Raw genomic sequence first — 21,933 nt, 5'->3', positions numbered from 1 at the left:
TTTACATTTCCCTAATGACTTTGAATATTTGAGAAAAGATGATTAGCATCTTTTCATGTACTTATTTGACATTTGTATATCTACTTTGGTGGAGCATCTATTCAAATATTTTGTCCATTTATTTGTTAGAGTATCTGTTTTCTTCTTATTTACCTTTGTGAAATTTTTATATTCTGGATACAAGACCTTTATCAGATACATGATTTGCAAATATTTTCTCCCAATGAGTGGCTTGTCTTTTAATTCTCTCAACAGTGTCTTTGGAATAGCAGAAATGTTTAACTTTGAGAAGTCCAATTTATTGGTTTGTTCACTTATGGATTGTAGTTTTGGTTTTGCATCTATGGAATCTTCCCCTGACCCAAGGTCACAAGGATTTTCTCCCGTGTTTTATTCCAGAAGTTTTACATTTTATAGTTAGGTCTGTGATCCATTTTGAGTTGACTTCTGTATATGGTGCAATACATGGATCAAAGTTTATATTTGTGCATGTGGCTATCCATTTGTCCCAGCCCCGTCTGTTGAAAAGACTATCTTTTCTCCACTGAGTTGCCATTACGACTTTTGTCAAAAATCAGTTGTCTGAGTCCAGAAATGGACTGCTTATTCTATTCCACTGATCTACTTGTCTTCCTTGATGCCAGTAAGTACCACACTGTCTTGATTACTGAAAGTTTACAATGATTCTTGAAGTCAGGTAGTTTTGATCCTCTAGCTTTGTTCTTCTTTTTCAGAGTTGTTTTCCATAGTCTAGGGCCTTTGCATTTCAACATGAATTTTAGAATCAGCCTGTCAATTTCTTTTTTGTTTGTTTGTTTTTGCCACACCCTGTGGCATGCGGGATCTTAGTTCCCCCATCAGGGATCAAACCTGCGCTCTCGGTAGTGGAAGTGTGGAGTCTTAACCACTGGACTGCCAGGGAAGTCCCGAGCCTGTCAATTTCTTAAAAAAACAATATCTGCTAGGATTTTTATTAGGATTGCACTGAATCTATAGATCAGTTAGAAGAGAATCTACATCTTTACAACATTGAGTCTTCTGACATATGAAGATGGTATGTTTCTCCATTTATTTAGATCTTCTTTAATTTCTGTCAGCAATGTTTTGTAGTGTTCAATGTATAGACCTTTCACATATATGGAGAGATTATTCCTAAGTATTTCATACTTTTTAGTGCTATCATGAATGATAGTATTTTTAAATTGCAATTTACATGTGTTTACTTTTCACTAAACTGTTCAGTGGCCAAATGTCAAAAAGTAGCCATTGAGGAATTTTTTGGTTGAAAGCTTAGGCTACTTACTCTAGGTTGAAAATGATTCTTTTTTTTTTTTAAGATTTATTGATTGATTGATTGATTGATTGCTATGTTGGGTCTTCGTTTCTGTGCTAGGGCTTTCTCCAGTTGTGGCAAGCGGGGGCCACTCTTCATCGCGGTGCGCGGGCCTCTCACTATCGCGGCCTCTCTTGTTGCGGAGCACAGGCTCCAGACGCACAGGCTCAGTAGCTGTGGCTCACGGGCCTAGTTGCTCCGCGGCATGTGGGATCCTCCCAGACCAGGGCTCGAACCCGTGTCCCCTACATTAGCAGGCAGATTCTCAACCACTGCGCCACCAGGGAAGCCCTGAAAATGATTCTTGATGTATAACATGCATATGCTTATATTTCCATATCAGCTTTTAGAGGTTATTGGCAATGTACTGAAACTAGGGAGGAAAATGTCCCAGAGACAATTCTACAGTTCATCTCCATCACTAGAATAGCTTAGTACCTTTCAACTATATATGGATATGTGTGTTTAGAATTGAATCTGTTGAACTGTTGTATATTCCTTTCTCACCCACCCCCCAGCTATTCACCGCAATGAATTACTGGGATCTTGAGTGGGGAGAGGAGAAGAAGAGAGCATGTATGTATATGGGTATGTATGCATGTATGTGTATATCGCTAAAGCTGCCAGGGATCTTTATTGTCAGGAATACATTAGGTTAATTACTGTGTGTCATGTCAGTCCTGCTCAGTTCCTAGCACATATTAGGAACCAAACCAGGGTGGTGGTTGTTTGCTTTTCCCCAGCTTTCCTTGGCCAGCATCGTTACCATAGTGACTCCATGACTGCTGTGGGATTTGGTGCAGACTGGGCATCCATTTAGGGATCTTGCCTGAATCACTTGTTACTATGATATTTGTCAAGTGTTGTTTTTCCAATTTTGTTATTCCTTCTAGATTTATTCATTGGCTTTCGACTGTGTGGCAGACCTTTTCCTTCTCCCTATGATTTATTTATTTATGCATTTATTCAAGTATTTATATCAGTATGAGTCATAGATTCCTATTTTGCTCAGAGGGTTTATTATTATTGTGTATTTTGATGCTCAAATTGTCCCAGAATTGGCCTGTCTTATCCCCTTCAACTTGGATTTTGTGTCCATTTGATGTCTCCTTAGGATTCTTTGAACATGTACTTTGCTCTCTGAGCCTGAGTATCTCCTAATCTGTAGAAAGGAAGTAATGATGCCCACAGAGCATTGCTTTGAGAATTTGAAGATAAAAAATAACAACCTACAGCATGTGGCATCTAGTAGGTCCTCAGCAATGTTAGTTCCCATTCCAAATTTGCAACCTTCATTCTGTTTAGTGTGATGCCTCTGACATTACCATGATAGCATGACCTCCAGAGAGAATACTTGGACATGTAACAAAAGCAGGGATAAGTGCACATGTCCATGACGTGTGAGCCTCAGTGTCACTGCTGTGTGTGCAGAGGGGGCTGTGTGATGGAGCTGGGGAATAGGAAAAGCACCACTGCACAGCTTCCAGTGAACTGAGAGGGGGCAGGCAGAACATCCTCACCTCTTCCCCGGTGTTTCATGTGCCTTCCCGTCATCTCACTTTCCTCTCTATTCCATGTGCTGTCTTATCTCCTTACAGTGGAACATCAGAGAAGGGTGTGGACTCTGAGCCCCAGGAGCATGAGCTGATAGAGAAGAACCAAATGTGTTGTCGAGTCTGCTAGACGGGTTCCTGGAGCAAGAGTGAGGAGATCGGGCCCCATCGTTGGGACACTTGAGGTAAGTCACTACCCTTTCACATGCCTCATCTGTACAGCAGGCTAACAGTACACAATGCTCCTGACCACCCAGGAGCGTCATAGGGTTTGTGTATGTTGAGCTCAGTAGGAATTGCCAAGTCGTTTTCAAAGTGGTTTTTTCAGGCTATATTCCCTATCCTCACCAACACTTGATATTTTCCATCTTTCTCATTTTTATTGTTCAGGAGAGCATGCTGTAGTATCTCATTGTGGTTTTCATTGTAATTTCTCTGAAGTCTTAAGTGTCATGTATGTAAAAAAGGCCTCCTTGTTTTTTTTAACCTTCCAACTATTTGCTTAAGAAATTGCATCTTTTGTCCTGTGGAGTTTGCGTTCTTGACTCTGCTGATTGTATCCTTATTGTGTTGTTTATGTTCTTCTGCCTTCCTCCCCTATTTCTGTAACAGTGATGATTAGATTTAGAGGCTTGATCCAGTTCACATTTTTTGGCAAGAATGCTCCAGATGAGGTGTTGTACTACTTTTAGCCTTACACCAGGAGGCTCATTCTGTCTGGCTGTCTCTTCTGACACTAAATTGATCACTGGGTTCAGGTGTTGTCAACCTGATCTATCCATTATTAAATTTCCCCATCTGCTTTTTACCTCATTTTTTTGCAACCTCCCAAAATAGTTGCCTAGATCTGCTTGTCATTAAAGTTTGTAAAACGGTGATGTTCTAATTCTGTAATTTCTTTTGCATTTATTAGCCAGAATTCTACTGTAAAAGGAACCTCCCCCCATCAACAGTTAGGTTATGCGGAGGTATAGTTTGCACAGGAAGGGAAGGATGAATGTTTTTAATTCTTTTGCAGTATTTCCACTTTTTAAAAGAATGAGAGTCATTTCCCTGGGATCCTCCAAAGGTGAGCAGTGAGTTGGTTTTATTTGTGTTTTGCTTTTCTTTTAGAATGTTATCATGACTCATAGACATTTGTATATTTGTCCATTGTAGTCATTATTTAATTTGATGTCAAATTGTTCTATCTTTGGCCAGTGGGAGACCCTTCAAGCTGGTTTATGGGTCCTTTTGACGTGCTTTCTGGTATGAGAGTGCGGTCTAGACACATGTGGTACAATTCCTTCTTTGGAGCTGGAATCAGCCATTTCTCCAAAGGAGTCTGGTCTCTTTCAGTGGGATATGTGTTTAGAGGATTCAGACTGGGGACTAGAGTCATTCATTGCTACTTGATTGGTCAGAGATGTTACATCCTGAGAAACCCATTGTAAGTTGAAAATGCATTTAATACACCAAACCTACCAAATCTACCAAATCTAACCTACATTAAACATGCTCAGAGCACTTATATTAGCCTACAGTTGGGCAAAATCATCAAACACAAAGCCTATTTTATAATAAAGTGTTGAGTATCTCAAGTAATTTATTGAATACTGAACTGGAGGTGAAAAGCAAAATGGTTGTATGGGTACAGGATGGTTGGAAGGGTATCGGTTGTTTACCCTAGTGATCTTGTGACTGACCAGGAGCTGTGGCTCGATGCTGCCACCCAGCATTACAAGAGAGTATCATATCGCATATCACTAGCCTGGGGAAAGATCAAAATTCAAAATTTGAAATATGGTTTCTACTGAATACACATGATGCTGTCTCACATCCTTTGGTTTCAACTTGAAGGACTCCCTTTAGCATTTCTTATAAGGTAGGTCTAATTATGATGAACTCCCTCAGCTTTTGTATATCTGGGAAGGTCTTTATTTCTCCTTCATTTTTGAAGGAAAGTTTTTTCAGATAAAGTATTCTTGTTTGGGATTTTTTTTTTTTCTTTCAGCACTTTGAATATATCATCCTACTCCATTCTGGTCTTCTGAGAAATCCACTTATAGTTTTTGGTACGTGGTCATCCACTTTCTCTTGCTTCTATTAAGAGTCTCTCATTGTCTCAACTTTTGACAGTTTGATTATAATGCCTGTTTGTGTTCATCCTAGTTAAAGTCATTTGAGCTTCTTGAAGCTGGATGTCCATTTGTGAAATCTGTGGCCATTATTTCTTCAAATAAACTCTCTGCCCCCTTTTCTCTGTCTCCTCCTTCTTGGAATCCTGTAATGTATATATTGATCTTCTTGTTGGTGTACTGTAAGTCCCTTAAGCTTTCTTCACTTTTCTTCATTCTTTTTTCTTTTTGTTCCTCTGACTCCATAATTTCAAATGACCTATCTTCACATTTGCTGGTTCTTTCTTCTGCTTGATCAAATATTCTGTTGAACCCCTCTAACGAAATTTTCAATTCAATTATTATATTCTTCAGCTGCAGAATTTGTTTGGTTCTTTTTTATAATTTCTATCTCTGTTGATATTCTCATTTTGTGCATGCTCATTTTCCTGATTTTGTTTAGTTGTCTTAGATGATTATTTTGAATTCGTCAGATAATTTGTAGATCTTCATTTCTTTATGATTGGTTTCTTGAGATTTATTTTGTTCCTTTGATTGGGCCAAGTTTCCCTGTTTCTCTGTATGCCTTATTACTATTTTCTGGGATTTGTGCATTTGAAAAAGCAGTCTTCTCTCTCAGTCTTTATGGACTGGTTTTATACAGGGTAAGATCGTCTCCACTCAGCCTGGCTAGAGATTCTCGGGGCCTTGCAACCCTGTTTTGATGATGCATCTTCTCTGGACTTGTTCATGTAATTTCCTAATTTGAGAGATTTGCTGGGCTTTTTTTTTTTTTTTGAGTTTGTAATGTCTTTCTCCCTCTGGTGTCTGTCTGTGGTACTGCAGGTTCTCTGGTTGGACAATAGGCTGCAGAGCTCTCATTCGTTCTCAGTAGCCCCCAGGCATCCAAGGTATACTGGTTCCCTGTCAGTGCCTCCGGTCAGGTGAGACAGCAACTAGTCCCTTGGGAAGCCCCTGAAGAGCCAGAATATTTGATGTATGAATCACTCTACTTTTCCTCCTGACAGATAAGCTGCAAATTGAGCTTGGCTAACTGTGTGGTTAAACCAATGAACCTGGTTTCAGTTCAAGGGGCTTTATTTGGGAGAGAACAGAAGGAAGCATGTTGTGAAACTATTTTCATCTCATGACCTTAACTAGAATCCTGGGAAGTGGAGACATTGTCTGACTGCTAAATGTAAGGTTTATTTGAGAGACATACTTGCCCCTCTCCTAGGCATCTGTAATGTCCCTGAAGCTGCCCAATTGGGACTGTCATGTGGTAGAGTCATGAACTACTTCTGGCACTATGCTATTACCTAATTCCCTTGGCTTAAGGATGTTCCTCACTCTGATGCTGAGCCACTTTCCTGTGGAAAGGGCTAGGGATATTTATTTATTCTTATATTTTTTTTCACTTCCAAAATCAAGACACTTTTGATACAGATAAAAAATGGATAAAGCAGGAGAGGGAAAAATCATTAGAAACCCTAAAAAGTCTATTACTCATGGATAAGCACTGTTATCATTTGAATATTTATTTTCAGAAATTTTATTATGCAAATATAACTGCATATTTAAAGAATAGTTATGAGATGATATCCTAGTTACAGCTTTGTAAGCTGCTGTTTTTGACAAACATGATATTATGAAGGTCATTATAAGCCCACACAATAAAAATGGCAGTAGAAACACTAATGTCCAATTTAGGTGTGATAAGAATGATTAATATTTATTGCCGACTTCCTCAGTGCCCAACACTGTTGTAAAGGCTAAACTTATACCTACTTGTTTCATCCTCACTATAACCTATGAGGAGACTTTAAACAGAAGGGGACACTGAGGCACAGCAAGGGCAGGACTAGCAAGTGCTGAGGCTTAGATTTGAACACAGGCTTGTGGCTCTTGAGCCCTTCATCTAACCAGTGTACATTACTGCCTTTCAGATGATAAGACCTTCAACCCTACTTTCAATCAGGGTAAAGCAAAATGAAACACAGTAAGATACCATGCTTTTTTCCTAGTTAACTAAGCAGAGATTTAAATACTGATAATAATTAGTGTGGTTTGGAATATGGGGACCTGTGACCTGTCCTGCCAGTAGGGGCTCCCCCAACATCTTGTCTCCCTTCCTGTGCCCCTGGATGTTCCTTTTCTAAAGTTGAGTGGCTTTCTTGTAGGTTTCCTGTAGGGCTGAGAATGCTTAAATTTCTCTGCATTTTATTATTTTATATAAGTGAAAGAATGTGTATTGTGGGGTGTTTATTATAGTAAAAAATAAATAACATAAAGCATTTTTATACTAAAAATTAATTAACATAAAAAGGAAATAAAATATCCTCAAACATACCACCAAAAGAAAAGCCCTGCTAAGGTTTTCATCTGTATTACATTCTTTCAGAAATTTTCTTATGCTGGTACTTATACATTTACACATGCATGCCTGGATTTACATATTTATGTACAAAAGATAAGCTCTCATCCTACATATGGTTTTGTCACCTGCTCATCTTCTATCAGCATACCTCCAAGGGTCAGTGATTGTGATTAAAAATCAGTCTATACCATAGAGATAGTAGAAATGCTCATACCCAATAAAGATAGAGACAAAGAAATAAAAATGACTAAAATGCATTATAACCAAGTGTTTTTTAGGCATTGACTCATTTATGCTCACAGGTGTATTATGAATTAGATATGGTGTTTCATAGATGAAAAGCTGAGGGACAGAGACATAAGGACTTGGCTCAGGACAGCATAGTTTGGGAACAGAGCATTTTGGGTTTGTGCCCAGCTCCTCATGCTCCAGAACCTGGGAAACTGTCAAAGATTTGTTGTTATGTGAAAGGAGCAGTCTATACAAGCATACATATGTTAGATGGTCATTAAAAGTAATAGTATTCATATATTAATATATTTATATAAAATATCTGGACTTAGTGACAAAAAGGTAGCTTGTGACCTTGGTGAGAACACGTTCATTGCAATCATGGAGACAGAAGCTACTGCGCAGTGAGATAAGGAGACAGTGGGAAATGGAATGTTAACAGGGAATGCAGAAAACTCTTTCTGGAACTTTGATGAGGGAACAAAGAGAGAGCTTTTAAAAAAATCAATTCTTTGAAACTTCAACAACTTTAAGAGTTAATGTGAAGGAGCCAGCTCATCTCAGAAATAACCCCTGAATTTGCCCATACATGCATTTCTCTTTCTACCCTCTCATTTGAACCATAGAGTTAATAAGGCACTTTCAGTGGAATAGTATGGGCTCTAAAGCTCAATATATATTTAGTTATTAGTGAGTGGAAGAATGGATAATTGTGTGTCAAAGAAATGTTAGTAACCCTCGGAATTTTGCCTCTCAGGGAGACAGCAGATGGCTGCAGTCCTGGTGTGATGTGGCTGGATGATGCATGATCTGAGGACCCCTGCACTGGTGAATGTGGGGTGAGTCCCAAATTTTCCTATAAACATATTAACGTACAGAGCAGTCCAGGAGCAGCAGTTAGGCAAACACCACACCTCGCTGCTCTGGTGCCACCTCTCACTGAGCTCATCAGGTGAGTCAAAGGCAAACCTGTCTTCCCAGCGTGGGGAACCGGATTAGGATCAGCACACAGGTATGATGTGGAGCAGCTCTTAGGAGCTTCTGTAACACCAGAGAATGAAGAGAACCTACTATCTCAAACTCTTCAAGTCAACATATGTCAGAGAGATATTTGCTCCCTTCCTCTAGATGTATGTAATCTCTGTAGGAGAAACAGAGAGAAATGACTTTTCACAATGCCTGTCTTAGCCCCGAGGCTCAGGCAGCCCCTACTTCTGTGCCCCAACACTTAAAGGGCACTGAAGTCCCACCACATGCCATATACTCTGGACAGGTTTCCTCATTCACCCCTCAGGACAGCTCTGTGACACAGGTATCGTGAGTCCCACGTCACAGATGCCCAAGCTCAGGCTGACAGAGCCTAGGTCACCTGGCCACATAAGTGGCAGGATGGGATGAGGTTCTATCCCTCGCCCTCCCTAGAGGACACAGAGCAGCCTCCCTTTTAGAAGATGGGCTTCCAGGGCTGGAGAAGTGGTCGATCACACTCCCTGCTATTGTGGCCCCATGAGTACTCACTCACCAAACCCTCAGGGTGAGGAAGATGACAGAGGAGATGAAACTCTGCCCCTTGTGCCAAGAGACCTGGGTGTCTGGGCCACATCCATTGGCTGATCCCTGAAGCGGGGAGTAGGGCTCAGACAGAAGCTCAGGTGTTGCCATTGAGACAGGTGATCTGGAGGGAAGGAAAGTGATATGTAAGGAAGTGCTTTAAGAAATTGTACTTTTTTTTATTAGAGTATAATTGCTTTACAGTGTTGTGTTACTTCTGCTGTACAGTGAAGTGAATCAGCTATATGTATACCTATATCCCCTCCCTCTTGGACCTCCCTCCCAGCGACCCCCCCATCCCCCCCATCTAGGTCATCACAGAGCACTGAGCTGAGCTTCCTGTGCTTTATAGCATGTTCGTAATAGCATGTTCCTGCTAGCTATGTATTTCACGCATGGTAGTATATATATGTCAATCCTAATCTCCCAATTCGTCCCACCATCCCCTTCCCCCACTGTGTCCACATGTCCGTTTTCTATGGCTACGTCTCTATTCCTGCCCTGCAAATAGGTTCACCTGTACCATTTTTCTAGATTCCACATATATGTGTTAATATACATATTTGTTTTTCTCTTTCTGGCTTACTTCACTCTGTATGACACACTCTAGATCCATCCACATCTCTACAAATGACCCAGTTTCATTCCTTTGTGTGGCTGAGTAATATTGCATTGTATATATGTGCCACACCTTCTTTACCCATTCATCTGTCGTTGGACATTTAGGTTGCTTCCATGTCCTGTCTATTGTAAATAGTGCTGCAATGAACATTGAGATACATGTGTCCTTTTGAATTATGGTTTTCTCAGGGTATATGCCCAGTAGTGGGATTGTTGGGTCATATGGTAGTCCTATTTTTAGTTTTTTAAGGAACCTCCAAACTGTTCTCCATAGTGGCTGTATCAATTTACATTCCCACCAACAGTGCAAGAGGGTTCCCTTTCCTCCACACCTTCTCCAGCATTTATTGTTTGTAGATTTTTTTGATGATGGCCATTCTGACTGGTGTGAGGTGATGCCACATTGTAGTTTTGATTTGCATTTCTCTAATAATTTGTGATGTTGAGCATCTTTTCATGTGCCTCTTGGCCATCTGTATGTCTCCTTTGGAGAAATGTCTATTTAGGCCTTCTGCCCATTTTTTAATTGGGTTGTTTGTTTTTTTGATATTGAGCTGCATGAGCTGCTTGTAAATTTTGGAGATTAATCCTTTGTCCGTTGCTTCCTTTGCAAATATTTTCTCCCATTCTGGGGGTTGTCTTTTTGTCTTGTTTATGGTTTCCTTTGCTGTACAAAAGCTTTTAAGTTTCATTAGGTCCCATTTGTTTATTTTTGCTTTTATTTTCATTACTCTAGGAGGTGAGTCAAAAAAGACCTTGCTGTGGTTTACATCAAAGAGTGTTTTTCCTATGTTTTCCTCTAAGAGTTTTATAGTGTCTGGTCTTACATTTAGGTCTTTAGACGATTTTGAGTTTATTTTTGTGTATGGTGTCAGGGAGTGTTCTAATTTCATTCTTTTACATGTAGCTGTCCAGTTTTCCCAGCACCACTTATTAAAGAGGCTGTCTTTTCCCCACTGTATGTTCTTGCCTCCTTTGTCATAAATTAGGTGACCATATGTGCGTGGGTTTATCGCTGGGCTTTTTATCCTGTACCACTGATCTATATTTCTGTTTTTGTGCCAGTACCACACTGTCTTGATTACTGTAGCTTTGTAGTATAGTTTGAAGTCCGGGAGCCTGATTCTTCCAGCTCTGTTTTTCTTTCTCAAGATTGCTTTGGATGTCTTGGGTCTTTTGTGTTTGCATACAAATTGTAAATTTTTTTGTTCTAATTCTGTGAGGAATGTCATTGGTAATTTGATAGGGATTGCATTGACTCTGTAGATTGCTTTGAGTAGTACCGTCATTTTCACAATACTCATTCTTCCAATCCAAGAACACGGTATATTTCTCCATCTGTTTATGTCATCTTTGATTTCTTTCATCCGTGTCTTCTAGTTTTCTGCATACAGGTCTTTTGTCTCCTTCGGTCAGTTTATTCCTAGGTATTTTATTCTTGTTGTTGTGATGGTAAATGGGATTGTTTCCTTAATTTCTCTTTCTGATTTTTCATTGTTAGTGTATAAGAATGTAAGAGATTTCTGTGCATTAATTTTGTATCCTGCAACTTTACCAGATTCATTGATTAGTTCTAGTAGTTTTCTGGTGGCATCTTTAGGATTTTCTATCTATAGTATCATGTCATCTGCAAACAGTGACAGTTTTACTTCTTCTTTTCCAATTTGTATTCCTTTTATTTCTTTTTCTTCTCTGATTGCCGTGACTAGGACGTCCAAAACTATGTTGAATAAGAGTGGTGAGTGGATATCCTTGTCTTGTTCCTGATCTTAGTGGAAATGCTTTCAGTTTTTCACCATTGAGGAAGTTGTTGGCTGTGGGTTTGTCATATATGGCCTTTATTATGTTGAGGTAGGTTCTCTCTATGCCCATTTTCTGGAGAGGTTTTATCATAAATGGGTGTTGAATTTTGTCAGAAGCTTTTTCTGCATCTATTGAGATAATCATATGGTTTTTATTCCTTAATTTGTTAATATGGTGTATCACATTGATTGATTTGCGTATATTGAAGAATCCTTGCATTCCTGGGATAAATCCCACTTGATCATGGTGTATGGTTCTTTCAATGTGTTGTTGGATTCTGTTTGCTGGTATTTTGTTGAGGATTTTTGCATCTATGTTCATCAGTGATATTGGTCTGTAATTTTCTTTTTTTGTGATATCTTTGTCTGGTTTTGGTATCAGGGTGATGGTGGCCTTGTAGAACGAATTTGGGAGTGTTCCTCCCTCTGCAATTTTTTGGAAGAGTTTGAGAAGGATAGGTGTTAGCTCTTCTCTAAATGTTTGATAGAATTCGCCTGTGAAGCCATCTGGTCCTGGACTTTTGTTTGTTGGAAGATTTTTAATTACAGTTTCAATTTCATTACTTGTGATGGGTCTGTTTATATTTTCTAATTCTTCCTGGTTCAGTCTTGGAAAATTGTACCTTTCCAAGAATTTGTCCATTTCTTCAAGGTTGTCCATTTTATTGGCATGTAGTTGTTTGTAGTAGTCTCTTATAATCCTTTGTATTTCTGTGGCGTCAGTTGTAACTTCTCCATTTTCATTTCTAATTTTATTGATTTGCGTTCTCTCCCTTTTTTTCTCGAGTCTGGCTAAAGGTTAATCAATTTTGTTTATCTATCTTCTCAAAGAACCAGCTTTTAGTTTTATTGATCTTTGCTATTGTCTTCTTTGTCTCTATTTCATTTATTTCTGCACTGTGATATGTTAGGAAAGTGTGATATGAAGGAAGATGTTATGTAAGGAGGTGGTTTAAGAAATTGTACTTTATATTCATGTCCTTTAATCCTAACAACTATTCAAGTTATCCATTATTATGACCATTATTCAGACCAGATTATTGACTGTAGTGGATTTTAATTAATCAGGGATACAATTTTTTTATCTCCTGATCAGCAGCTAATTCTGGAATTAAAGTTTTTTCTATTTTGCCTTGAAGCCCATAGAGAAGTATAAATGGTTTGTTAGCCTTTAGTCATATAGTTATGGACATTTAGATTGCTTCCTATATTTTACCTTTTTTCTTTTCTATTTCATGCAATGCTGCAGCAAATATCCTCTTACCAGCTTACTTTTGTCCATGTGAAAAAATTTCCCTGCAATGCTAAACATCTTCCCTGGGACTTCACTTTTTTTTGGGGGGGGGGCGGATTTTTTTTTTTTTTGATGTGGACCATTTTTAAAGTCTTTATTGAATTTGTTACAATATTACTTCTGTTTTATGTTTTGGTTGTTTGGCTGCAAGGCATGTGGGATCTTAGCTCCCTGACCAGGGATCGAACCCACACCCCCTGCATTGGAAGGCGAAGTATTAACCACTGGACTGCCAGGGAAGTCCCCCTGTGGCTTATTTCAGTAGTTTAAATTCCCTCATAAAGCATCGGGGCATTCTCATTTCTTACCCACCTCTAAACTGTTGTCCATAATATTTAAATTTATTTCTAACAGCGTTCTGTATCCTGGACTTGTACTGAAGTTGCTTCTCCGCCTCCACACACATAGCCAGTTTTCAAGTTTTTATTTGTGATTTTTTTGTTGATTTTTATTCGTTTTTTTCTATATTTGTCAGATGATAGGTGATAAAAGGATATTTAAATGCTTTCATTTGCATTCCTTAAATTATTGGTGAGTTAGAACATATTTTCTTGTGATTATTGGCCATTTCTTCATCTGTGAACTGTTTACAGATCGTTTTGGTATTTTGTTGTAGGAGCTCTACATGCATTCACTGATCCATGGATTCGTGATTTCAATGCATTTTTACTGAGTGAATATTATTTGCCAGACACTCCAGCGAAAAGCCATGGCCCAGATCTCTTTTTGAGATCTAGATGCTTATATTTACTGAAAGTGTCCACTTGGAGAAAGAAAAGTATTAGTATCCATCCATACATGCATGACTTGTCAAGGAAAGCATACTCAGTTCAAAACACTTATCCCAAAGCCTTGCATGGCCACAAAGTAAAAATGAGGAGAGCACTGCCTCAGGATTAGGATTTCTGTGATCTCTACACTTATGGCAATAGTCTTAGAAATTACATAATATTTCTGAGTTTGCCTTTTCTAATTTATAAAATGGAAACATTTATAGCTATATGAGACAGTTGTTTCGAGGAGCAAAAGAACAAAATATATCAGGTGTCATACACAGCATATGGTACACAGGGCACTCAATAGATGTTAGTTCCTCTCCTATCCCATACCCATTCTTCCTTGATAGGAGATTCCCTTGACGTAATCCAAATAGCATGACTGACCAGGGGGGAAGGGTGGAGGGAAGGGATAGTTAGGGAGTTTGGGATTGATAAATAGCATGACTGTATGATGATAATTGGAAGTGTTAAGCAGAAGGGAAATGTATAAGTTTCCATTATGTATTAACTTCTGTGTCCTATCTCTTTGCTGGAGTAACTTGTCAGTTAGTGTAGGAAGAAGGTAAACAATCACTGGATCAGCTCCATAGGGTTTGAAAAAGAAACCATCAAAACCATTACCCCATTTCACTTTATTCATATACTTTCGCATCCCACTTTTTATCTTCTGTGTTAATTTTTCAAGAATAGTACGTGCAACATAACCCCAAAAGAGGAGGCTTTACAAAGGAACAATGCAATAGGACACTGGGGCCAGGCACATCATCCAGCTTTGGGTAAGTCATTTCCCTTGTGCTCGTTGTTTTTTGGATAAAATCTCTCAGATATAGAGGTAAATGAGATCCCATTTAGGAAAGAGCCTTTCCATTTAAGACTGTAGTTGGGAAGGAAGAAGCAGTGATTTCCAAGTAATAACTTTCCAGTCTTCACTACAGCTCTTATCACACTCTGTATCAGATGAACTCAATAAGTCCTTGTACTATTTCATAATTGAATGACCATTTATGCAAGGTCATAGGATGGTTGGAACTTAAAACTTGCAAAAAGCAGGACTCTTGACCTCAGGAAACCATGGAGAACTCAGCTTTCCTGAATGTATGCTACTTTTTAATCTCATATACTTCCCACAACATTCCTGGTAGGTAGAGAATATGATTTCTACACCATTTGTAGCTGGTGAAATGACGATGGACAGAGATTAGGTAACCTGGCTGGGGGTCATCCTGCTACTAAGAGGAAAAGCAGAGACCAGCACCTTACATGTCCAAACACAGACTGCATGATGCTCAGCCACACATCACACCAAAGTCAAGTAAATTTTGCTTTCCTGCTGACCTGTGTCACCTTTATAATCTGTATCTTCGTTTCTGATTCCAGGATGCTAGGTCTGCTTGTATTTTTACAAGTCAGCAAACCTGATTCGACCTCAATTTCCTACTCTGTAAAAACAGGGGAGTGTGAAAAGAACACAAGGAAAATTTTGGAGGTGATGGATATGTTTAGAATGTTGGTTGTAGTGATTGTATTATGGGTGTATGCATACGTCCAAATTCAAGAAGACGTATACATTGAACATTTGTAATTTTTTGGTATATCAATTATACCTCAATAAAGCTAAAACAAACAAACAAGGGAGTATGTTTGAACCGTTATTTTGAAAGCAGAGTCCCCAGACAACCTATGTCATAAGGAATATGCACTCTCTAATAGAGGGACAGTTGTCATGCTGAGGATTAATACTTGAAGAAGCAGGCCCCAAATACATACAGACTGCAAGTGCACAGACTCTTTAATGCACATTGACAAATCAACCCGGAAAGACGTACTGACTGATGTCCCCACCAGCAATATCAGAATGTGTAGGCTTCCCCACATGCTCACCCACTGGAAATCCTCAATAGTTTATTGTTATACTTTCCGACGTGATAAGTGGAAAATCTGTTGTCATCATATTTAACTAGATACCAAAGTTATTTAAAATAAAAGCTTTTCTCCTATACAAAAGACTCTGTTAATCATAATTGTCATTATTTTTTTTAATGCAAATGGGTCTAGTTACCTAGGCAGCCTAACAATGAGCGACAGCCGCATAAGCCTGCAGGTTCTCCTAATGCTACTGCCTGCTTGTAAGCTCCAGTGTGTGTGTGTGTGTATGTATGTGTGTGGACTCTGGGGGCTCCTAATGATAGTGTGTATGCCTAGAAGGTAAAAAATATCTCTGTTATATATGTTGAATTCAAGTTTAGAGAGGTGCCAAATCTATACTTTCTTAAATCTTTCCAAATGGCACAAGAGCTAGACCACAACATGCTTCTGAGCAGACAGTAGTCCCGTTCCCCCAGGTGGAAGGCAAGCCTGTCTGTGAACTCACCTGCTCAGGTCAGGGATGGATCCCTCCAGGACATAAGGTGTGGCGGTCTGCCTAAATGCGCTTCTGAACACTGACGTTGAGGGCTCCCATCTTGCAGCCGTCAGTTGCAGAGTCCTGAGAAGCCGCATCCTCTCAGCCACCCACCCCCATGGGTTCAATCATCTGCATGAGGAGCTCTACACTTGGAGATAAAAGTCTGTGAATTCCCAGCACATTTTTGACAAATCCTGCATCCATCTATCCATCCACTCATACAGTTAACAGGCATTAAGATCAAACTCCACACCATCCCTTTGGTTAAGTTTTAGGCTTCTCCAGGTGGAAACTAGGAAGTAAAATGTGGAAAGACTGGTGCGGTAAATTCAGATGTTAAATCTAAAAAGAGATGGCTCCTTCCCATTAAGATTTCAACCTGCTCAAGTCCCTTATAATTGATGATTTGAAAACATAATTTAATGCCTCAAACCCCTCTTCACATCTCTAGTTACTGTCCTCTTTACATAGATTCTTCCCTTTGTACCAAAGTTCTACAAAGAATTCTTGATACTCAACTCACATCTCCCTGCATCTGCCCTATGACTCAGACTTCATCCCTTATCTAACGGGGCTGTGTTCTCCCACACGTCCACTGAAATTTACCTTGACAATGTCAACATCCACCTCTTTGTCAAATTTACAGACCATGAGTGTTGAAATGAAGGTTCAAATGGAGACAAATAAGTATTTCTCCAGGAGGTATTTCTGTCCCCAGGACAGAATTCATTTGCTTGTATATAGACAAGGATTATGTTGTAATGCTACCAGTTGCTAAAAAGCTCAAATTGTAAAATACCTTCCACAGAATCAGTCAGACAATTTGAAGGCTGTGCTTTAGACATTGGACTTTCAAATGAAGCATACATTTCCCCTTACATCCCATATTTTTGCTTCATTGAAAAGGATTTTGCAAATAAATTTAAGGCATGTTAGCAATAATTTTTATGGTCATTTAAATAAACTCTGTCTTACCTGTTTTTATTTCTTTCTTAATGGATTTCCGAGTATGCAATGAAATCATCTAAAGTGATGTCTCACACTCTGCCATGGTTAAATATATTGCCTAAAGTATGGTCTAATATACCACAATTAGACAATATACTAGTGCTGAAATATAATGGTGGTGGTAACTCTTTGGCAGGTTCCTGACTCAAGTCAAAATACTTGTACTGCATCACAGAATTCACATTTTTAGGATGTATCCATTCAGTAAAATAACACAAACTTTATAATAAAAATATACATGAATCCATACTAATATAAATAAATGAATTAATAAAGAAGTGGGAGAGGAGATAAATTTTCTTTATTGAACAATTCAAAATAATATATATAGATACCTTCCCTCCATGAGGTGAACCTTCCCCCTTCCACCTCTGAGGGCAGGGCTGACTTAGTGAGTCACTTCTAAAGAATTGAGTAGGTGAATGGAAAACAGTTACTGTACACTGGAGAAACTCGACAGCATCTTAACCCAGTGATGAAGGTCAGCCTTTCCAGTGACCCAGTGGTGTCACATGGGTACCATGTCCTTTCAGATATGATGTGATGAGAAGGGCACTTCAACTCCTTGGTATTTTTTCTCAAAACCCACAACCACAGTCTAATCACGAGAAGATAACAAAGTATGCCTGTACTCTTCAAGACTGTCAGAGTCATGAAAACAGTCTGGCAGTTCGTCAAACAGTTAAACAGAGAGTTACCATATGACCCAGCAGTTCCACGCCTAGGTACACAGCCAAGAGAAAATATGACAATTTGTCTACATAAAAATTAATAAAGGATGGTAAATAGGATTGTTTCCTTAATTTCTCTTTCTGATACTTTGTTGTTAGTGTATAGAAATGCAAACAATTTCTGTATGTTAATTTTGTATCCAGCAACTTTACTGAATTCATTGATGAGCTTTAGTAGTTTCCTGGTGGCATCTTTAGGATTTTCTATGTATAGTATCATATCATCTGCAAACAGTGACAGTTTTATTTCTTCCTTTCCAGTTTGGATTCCTTTTGTTTCTTTTTCATCTCTGATTGCTGTGGCTAGGACTTCCAAAACTATGTTGAATAAAAGTGGCATGAGTGGGCATCCTGGTCTTTTCCTGATCTTAGAAGAAATGCTTTCAGCTTTTCACCATTGAGTATGATGTTAGCTGTGAGTTTGTCATATATGGCCTTTATTATGTCGAGTTATGTTCCCTCTATGCCTGCTTTCTGGAGAGTTTTTATCATAAATGGGTGTTGAATTTTATCAAAAGTTTTTTCTGCACGTACTGAGTTGATCATATGGTTTTAATTCTTCAATTTGTTAATGTGGTGTGTCACACTGATTGATCTGCGGCTATTGAAAAATCCTTGCATCCCTGGGATAAATCCCATTTGATCATGGTGTATGATCCTTTTAAAGTATTGGATTCAGTTTGCTAGTATTTTGTTGAGGATTTTTGCATCTCTGTTCATCAGTGATATTGGCCTTTAATTTTCTTTGTGTGTGTGTGTGTATGTGTGTGAGATATCTTTTTTTTTTAACATCTTTATTGGAGGATAATTGCTTTACAATGTTGTGTTAGTTTCTGCTGTATAACAAAGTGAATCAGCTATACATATACATATATCCCCATATCTCCTCCCTCTTGCATCAATATCACAGGATATTGATTATAGTTCCCTATGATATACCGTAGGACCTCGTTGTTTATCCATCTTATATATAATAGTTTGCATCTGCTAATCCCAAACTCCCAACCTTCGCTCCCCACCACCCGTTGGCAACCACAGGTCTGTTCTCTGTGTCTGTGAGTCTGTTTCTGTTTTGTAGATATGTTCATTTGTGTCATGGTTTAGATTTCACATATAAGTGATATCATACGGCATTTGTCTTTCTCTTTCTGACTTACTTCGCTTAGTATGATAATCTCTAGGTCCATCCATGTTGCCACAAATGGCATTATTTCTTTCTTTTTTATGGCTGAGTAGTATTCCATTGTATATGTACCATATCTTCTTTATCCATTCATCTGTTGATGGACATTTAGGTTGTTTCCATGTCTTGGCTATTGTAAATAGTGCTGCAGTGAACATTGGGGTGCATGTATCTTTTCAAATTAGAGTTTTGTCTGGCTATATGCCCAGGAGTGGGATTGTTGGATCATATGGCAACTCTATTTTTAGTTTTTTGAGGAATCTCCATACCGTTTTCCGTAGTGGTTGCACCAATTTACATTCCCACCAACAGTGTAGGAGGGTTCCCTTTTCTCCACACCTTCTTCAGCATTTATTATTTGTACTACCATTTCTTTGATACACAATTATCCACTCTTCCATTCACTAATAACTAAATATATATTGAGCTCAAAACCCATACTATTCCATTAGAGGCATCTCATTAACTCTAAAGTGGAGATAAGAGGGAAATATGGGAAAATTCAATGGTTAAATCTGAGATGATATGGCTCCTGCATATTAACTTTGAAACTTTCAAGGAACTGAAGATTTTGAAAGAATCCTTCCTTGGCACCCTCATCCCCATGCAGCCACAAGCCTTTCTGTCTCCATCTCTGTCCCTGTCTCTATCTCTATGTCTCTCGCTCTCTCTTTTCCTCTTTAAAATCAAACTTCCAGAAAGAGTTTTCTGCATTCCTTATTAACATCAGAAAGTTTTCTGCTTTCCCTGTAAACATTCCTCATTCCCACTGTCTCCTTATCTCACTGTAGATCAATTCTGCCCCCATGATTACAATGAACATGCTCATGTTGTTGATACAATGAACAACACCAAGGTCACAAGCTACTTTTTGTCACGAAGTCCAGATATTTTATATAAATATATTAATATATGAATACTACTACTTTTAATGATGCCCAAAATAAGTGTGCTTGTATAGACTGCTCCTGTCACTTAACAAATCTTTGACAATTTCCCAAGCTCTGGAGCAGGAGGTGCTGGGTACAAATCCAAGCTGTCCTGCTCCCTAACTGTGCAGTCCTGGGCCAAGTCCTTGTTCTCCCTGTTCCTCAGTTTTTCATCTATAAAATGAGGTTGGTGGGACTTCCCTGGTGGTCCAGTGGTTAAGACTTTGCTTTCCAATGCAGGGGGTATGGATTCGATCCCTGGTCGGGGAGCTAAGATTCCACATGCCTCGTGGCCAAAAAACCAAAACATAAAACAGAAGCAATATTGTAACAAATTCAATAAAGACTTTAAAAATGGTCCACATCAAAAAAAATCTTTAAAAAAAAATGGAGATTAGCAACAATATAATCAATACATAAAAATCAATAGCACCTAAGAGAAATTTAGTCATATTAATCTTTAAAATATATCTTTTTTGGCATTACTGTCCCCATAGACATGAAAAAATAGGATACAGTCTGATGTATATTCAATGACATTTAGGATATGTAGTTAGTGAGTGTATTAGTTTCCTTAGGGCTGCTGTAACTAATTATGTACCAGGAACTTCGTGGCTTAGAACAACAAAAATTCATTATCTCTTGGGGCTTCCCTGGTGGCGCAGTGGTTGAGAATCTGCCTGCTAATGCAGGGGACACGGGTTCGAACCCTGGTCTGGGAAGATCCCACATGCCGCGGAGCAACTAGGCCCATGAGCCACAATTGCTGAGCCTGTGAGTCTGGAGCCTGTGCTCCGCAACAAGAGAGGCCGCGATAGTGAGAGGCCCACGCACCGCGATGAAGAGTGGCCCCTACTTGCCGCAACTAGAGAAAGCCCTCGCACAGAAACGAAGACCCAACACAGCCATTAAAAAAAAAAATCTAGATATAATTGACATATAACATATTAGTTTCAGGTGTACAACATAATGATTAAAAAAAATTCATTATCTCGTAGTTTTAGAGACCAGAAATCTGAAATCAAGGTGTGTTGGCAGGGCCAAGCTTCCTCTGAAGCTTCCAGAGGAGAATTCATCCTTTCCTCTTCCAGCTTCTGGTGGCTCCTGGCTTCCCTTGGTTTGTGGCAGCATAACTCCAGTCTCTGCCTCTCTCTTCACATAGCCTTCTTCCCTGTGTGTGTGAAATCTCCCTCCTTTCTCTTATAAGGACATTAGTCATTGGGTTTAGGGACGATCCTGAATCCAATCATCTCTCGAGATCTTTAACTTATTTATAACTGCAAAGACCCTATTTCCAACTAAGGTATGGGGGTGTTATGATTTGGAAATATTGGGGGGCACACAATTCAACCCACTACAGTGAGATAAGTTACAAAATTAAATGTAAGGTGAGATCTTATGCTTTGTATGTAAATATATAAATGTATGCATACATGTATAAATATATAATACCTGCATAAGAATAATTCTGGAGGAATATAATGCAGATGAAAACATTAGAAGAGCTTTTCTTTCCGTGGTGGGCTTTGAGGTACTATTATTTTGTTTACCTTTCTATATCACCTATTTTTTTTTTAATTTTTATTTATTTATTTATGGCTGTGTTAGGTCTTCGTTTCTGTGCGAGGGCTTTCTCCAGTTGCGGCAGGTGGGGGCCACTCTTCATCGCGGTGCGCGGGCCTCTCACTATCGCGGCCTCTCTTGTTGCCGAGCACAGGCTCCAGACGCGCAGGCTCAGTAATTGTGGCTCACGGGCCTAGTTGCTCTGCGGCATGTGGGATCTTCCCAGACCAGGGCTCGAACCCATGTCCCCTGCATTGGCAGGCAGATTCTCAACCACTGTGCCACCAGGGAAACCCCTATATCACCTATTTTTAACTATAATAAATACCTATTGCTCTTGCAATTACATAAAATATTAAAATGGCTGGAGAAACAAGCACTTTCTGCCCCAAGCACAGGAAAAGCCATTCACTTTAGAATAGGAACATCCCAGAGACACAGGAAGGGAGCAAGATCTGGAGGAGCCCTTTCCACAATG

At 39.1% G+C, this 21,933-nt stretch overlaps 1 protein-coding gene across 1 annotated transcript in view; it reads left to right on the top strand.

Moving 5' to 3' along the window:
- Window positions 1-21,933, top strand: part of LOC309652176 (nuclear RNA export factor 3-like) — a gene marked incomplete at its 3' end in the record, with an annotated part of 158,908 nt that overhangs the window by 72,916 nt on the left and 64,059 nt on the right. The window contains exons 6-8 of the mRNA XM_082445689.1: window positions 1,852-3,071; window positions 3,905-3,955; window positions 8,348-8,429. Of these exons, the coding sequence (XP_082301815.1) occupies window positions 8,423-8,429 (7 nt within the window). The 5' untranslated portion in view covers window positions 1,852-3,071; window positions 3,905-3,955; window positions 8,348-8,422. The remainder of the gene's footprint in view (window positions 1-1,851; window positions 3,072-3,904; window positions 3,956-8,347; window positions 8,430-21,933) is intronic.

Source organism: Balaenoptera physalus, assembly GCF_965194825.1.
Source record: "Balaenoptera physalus genome assembly, chromosome: X".
Taxonomy (NCBI): domain Eukaryota; kingdom Metazoa; phylum Chordata; class Mammalia; order Artiodactyla; family Balaenopteridae; genus Balaenoptera; species Balaenoptera physalus.
The sequence above is the reverse complement of the archived record's forward strand: the minus strand, read 5'-3'. Positions and strand labels throughout refer to the sequence as shown.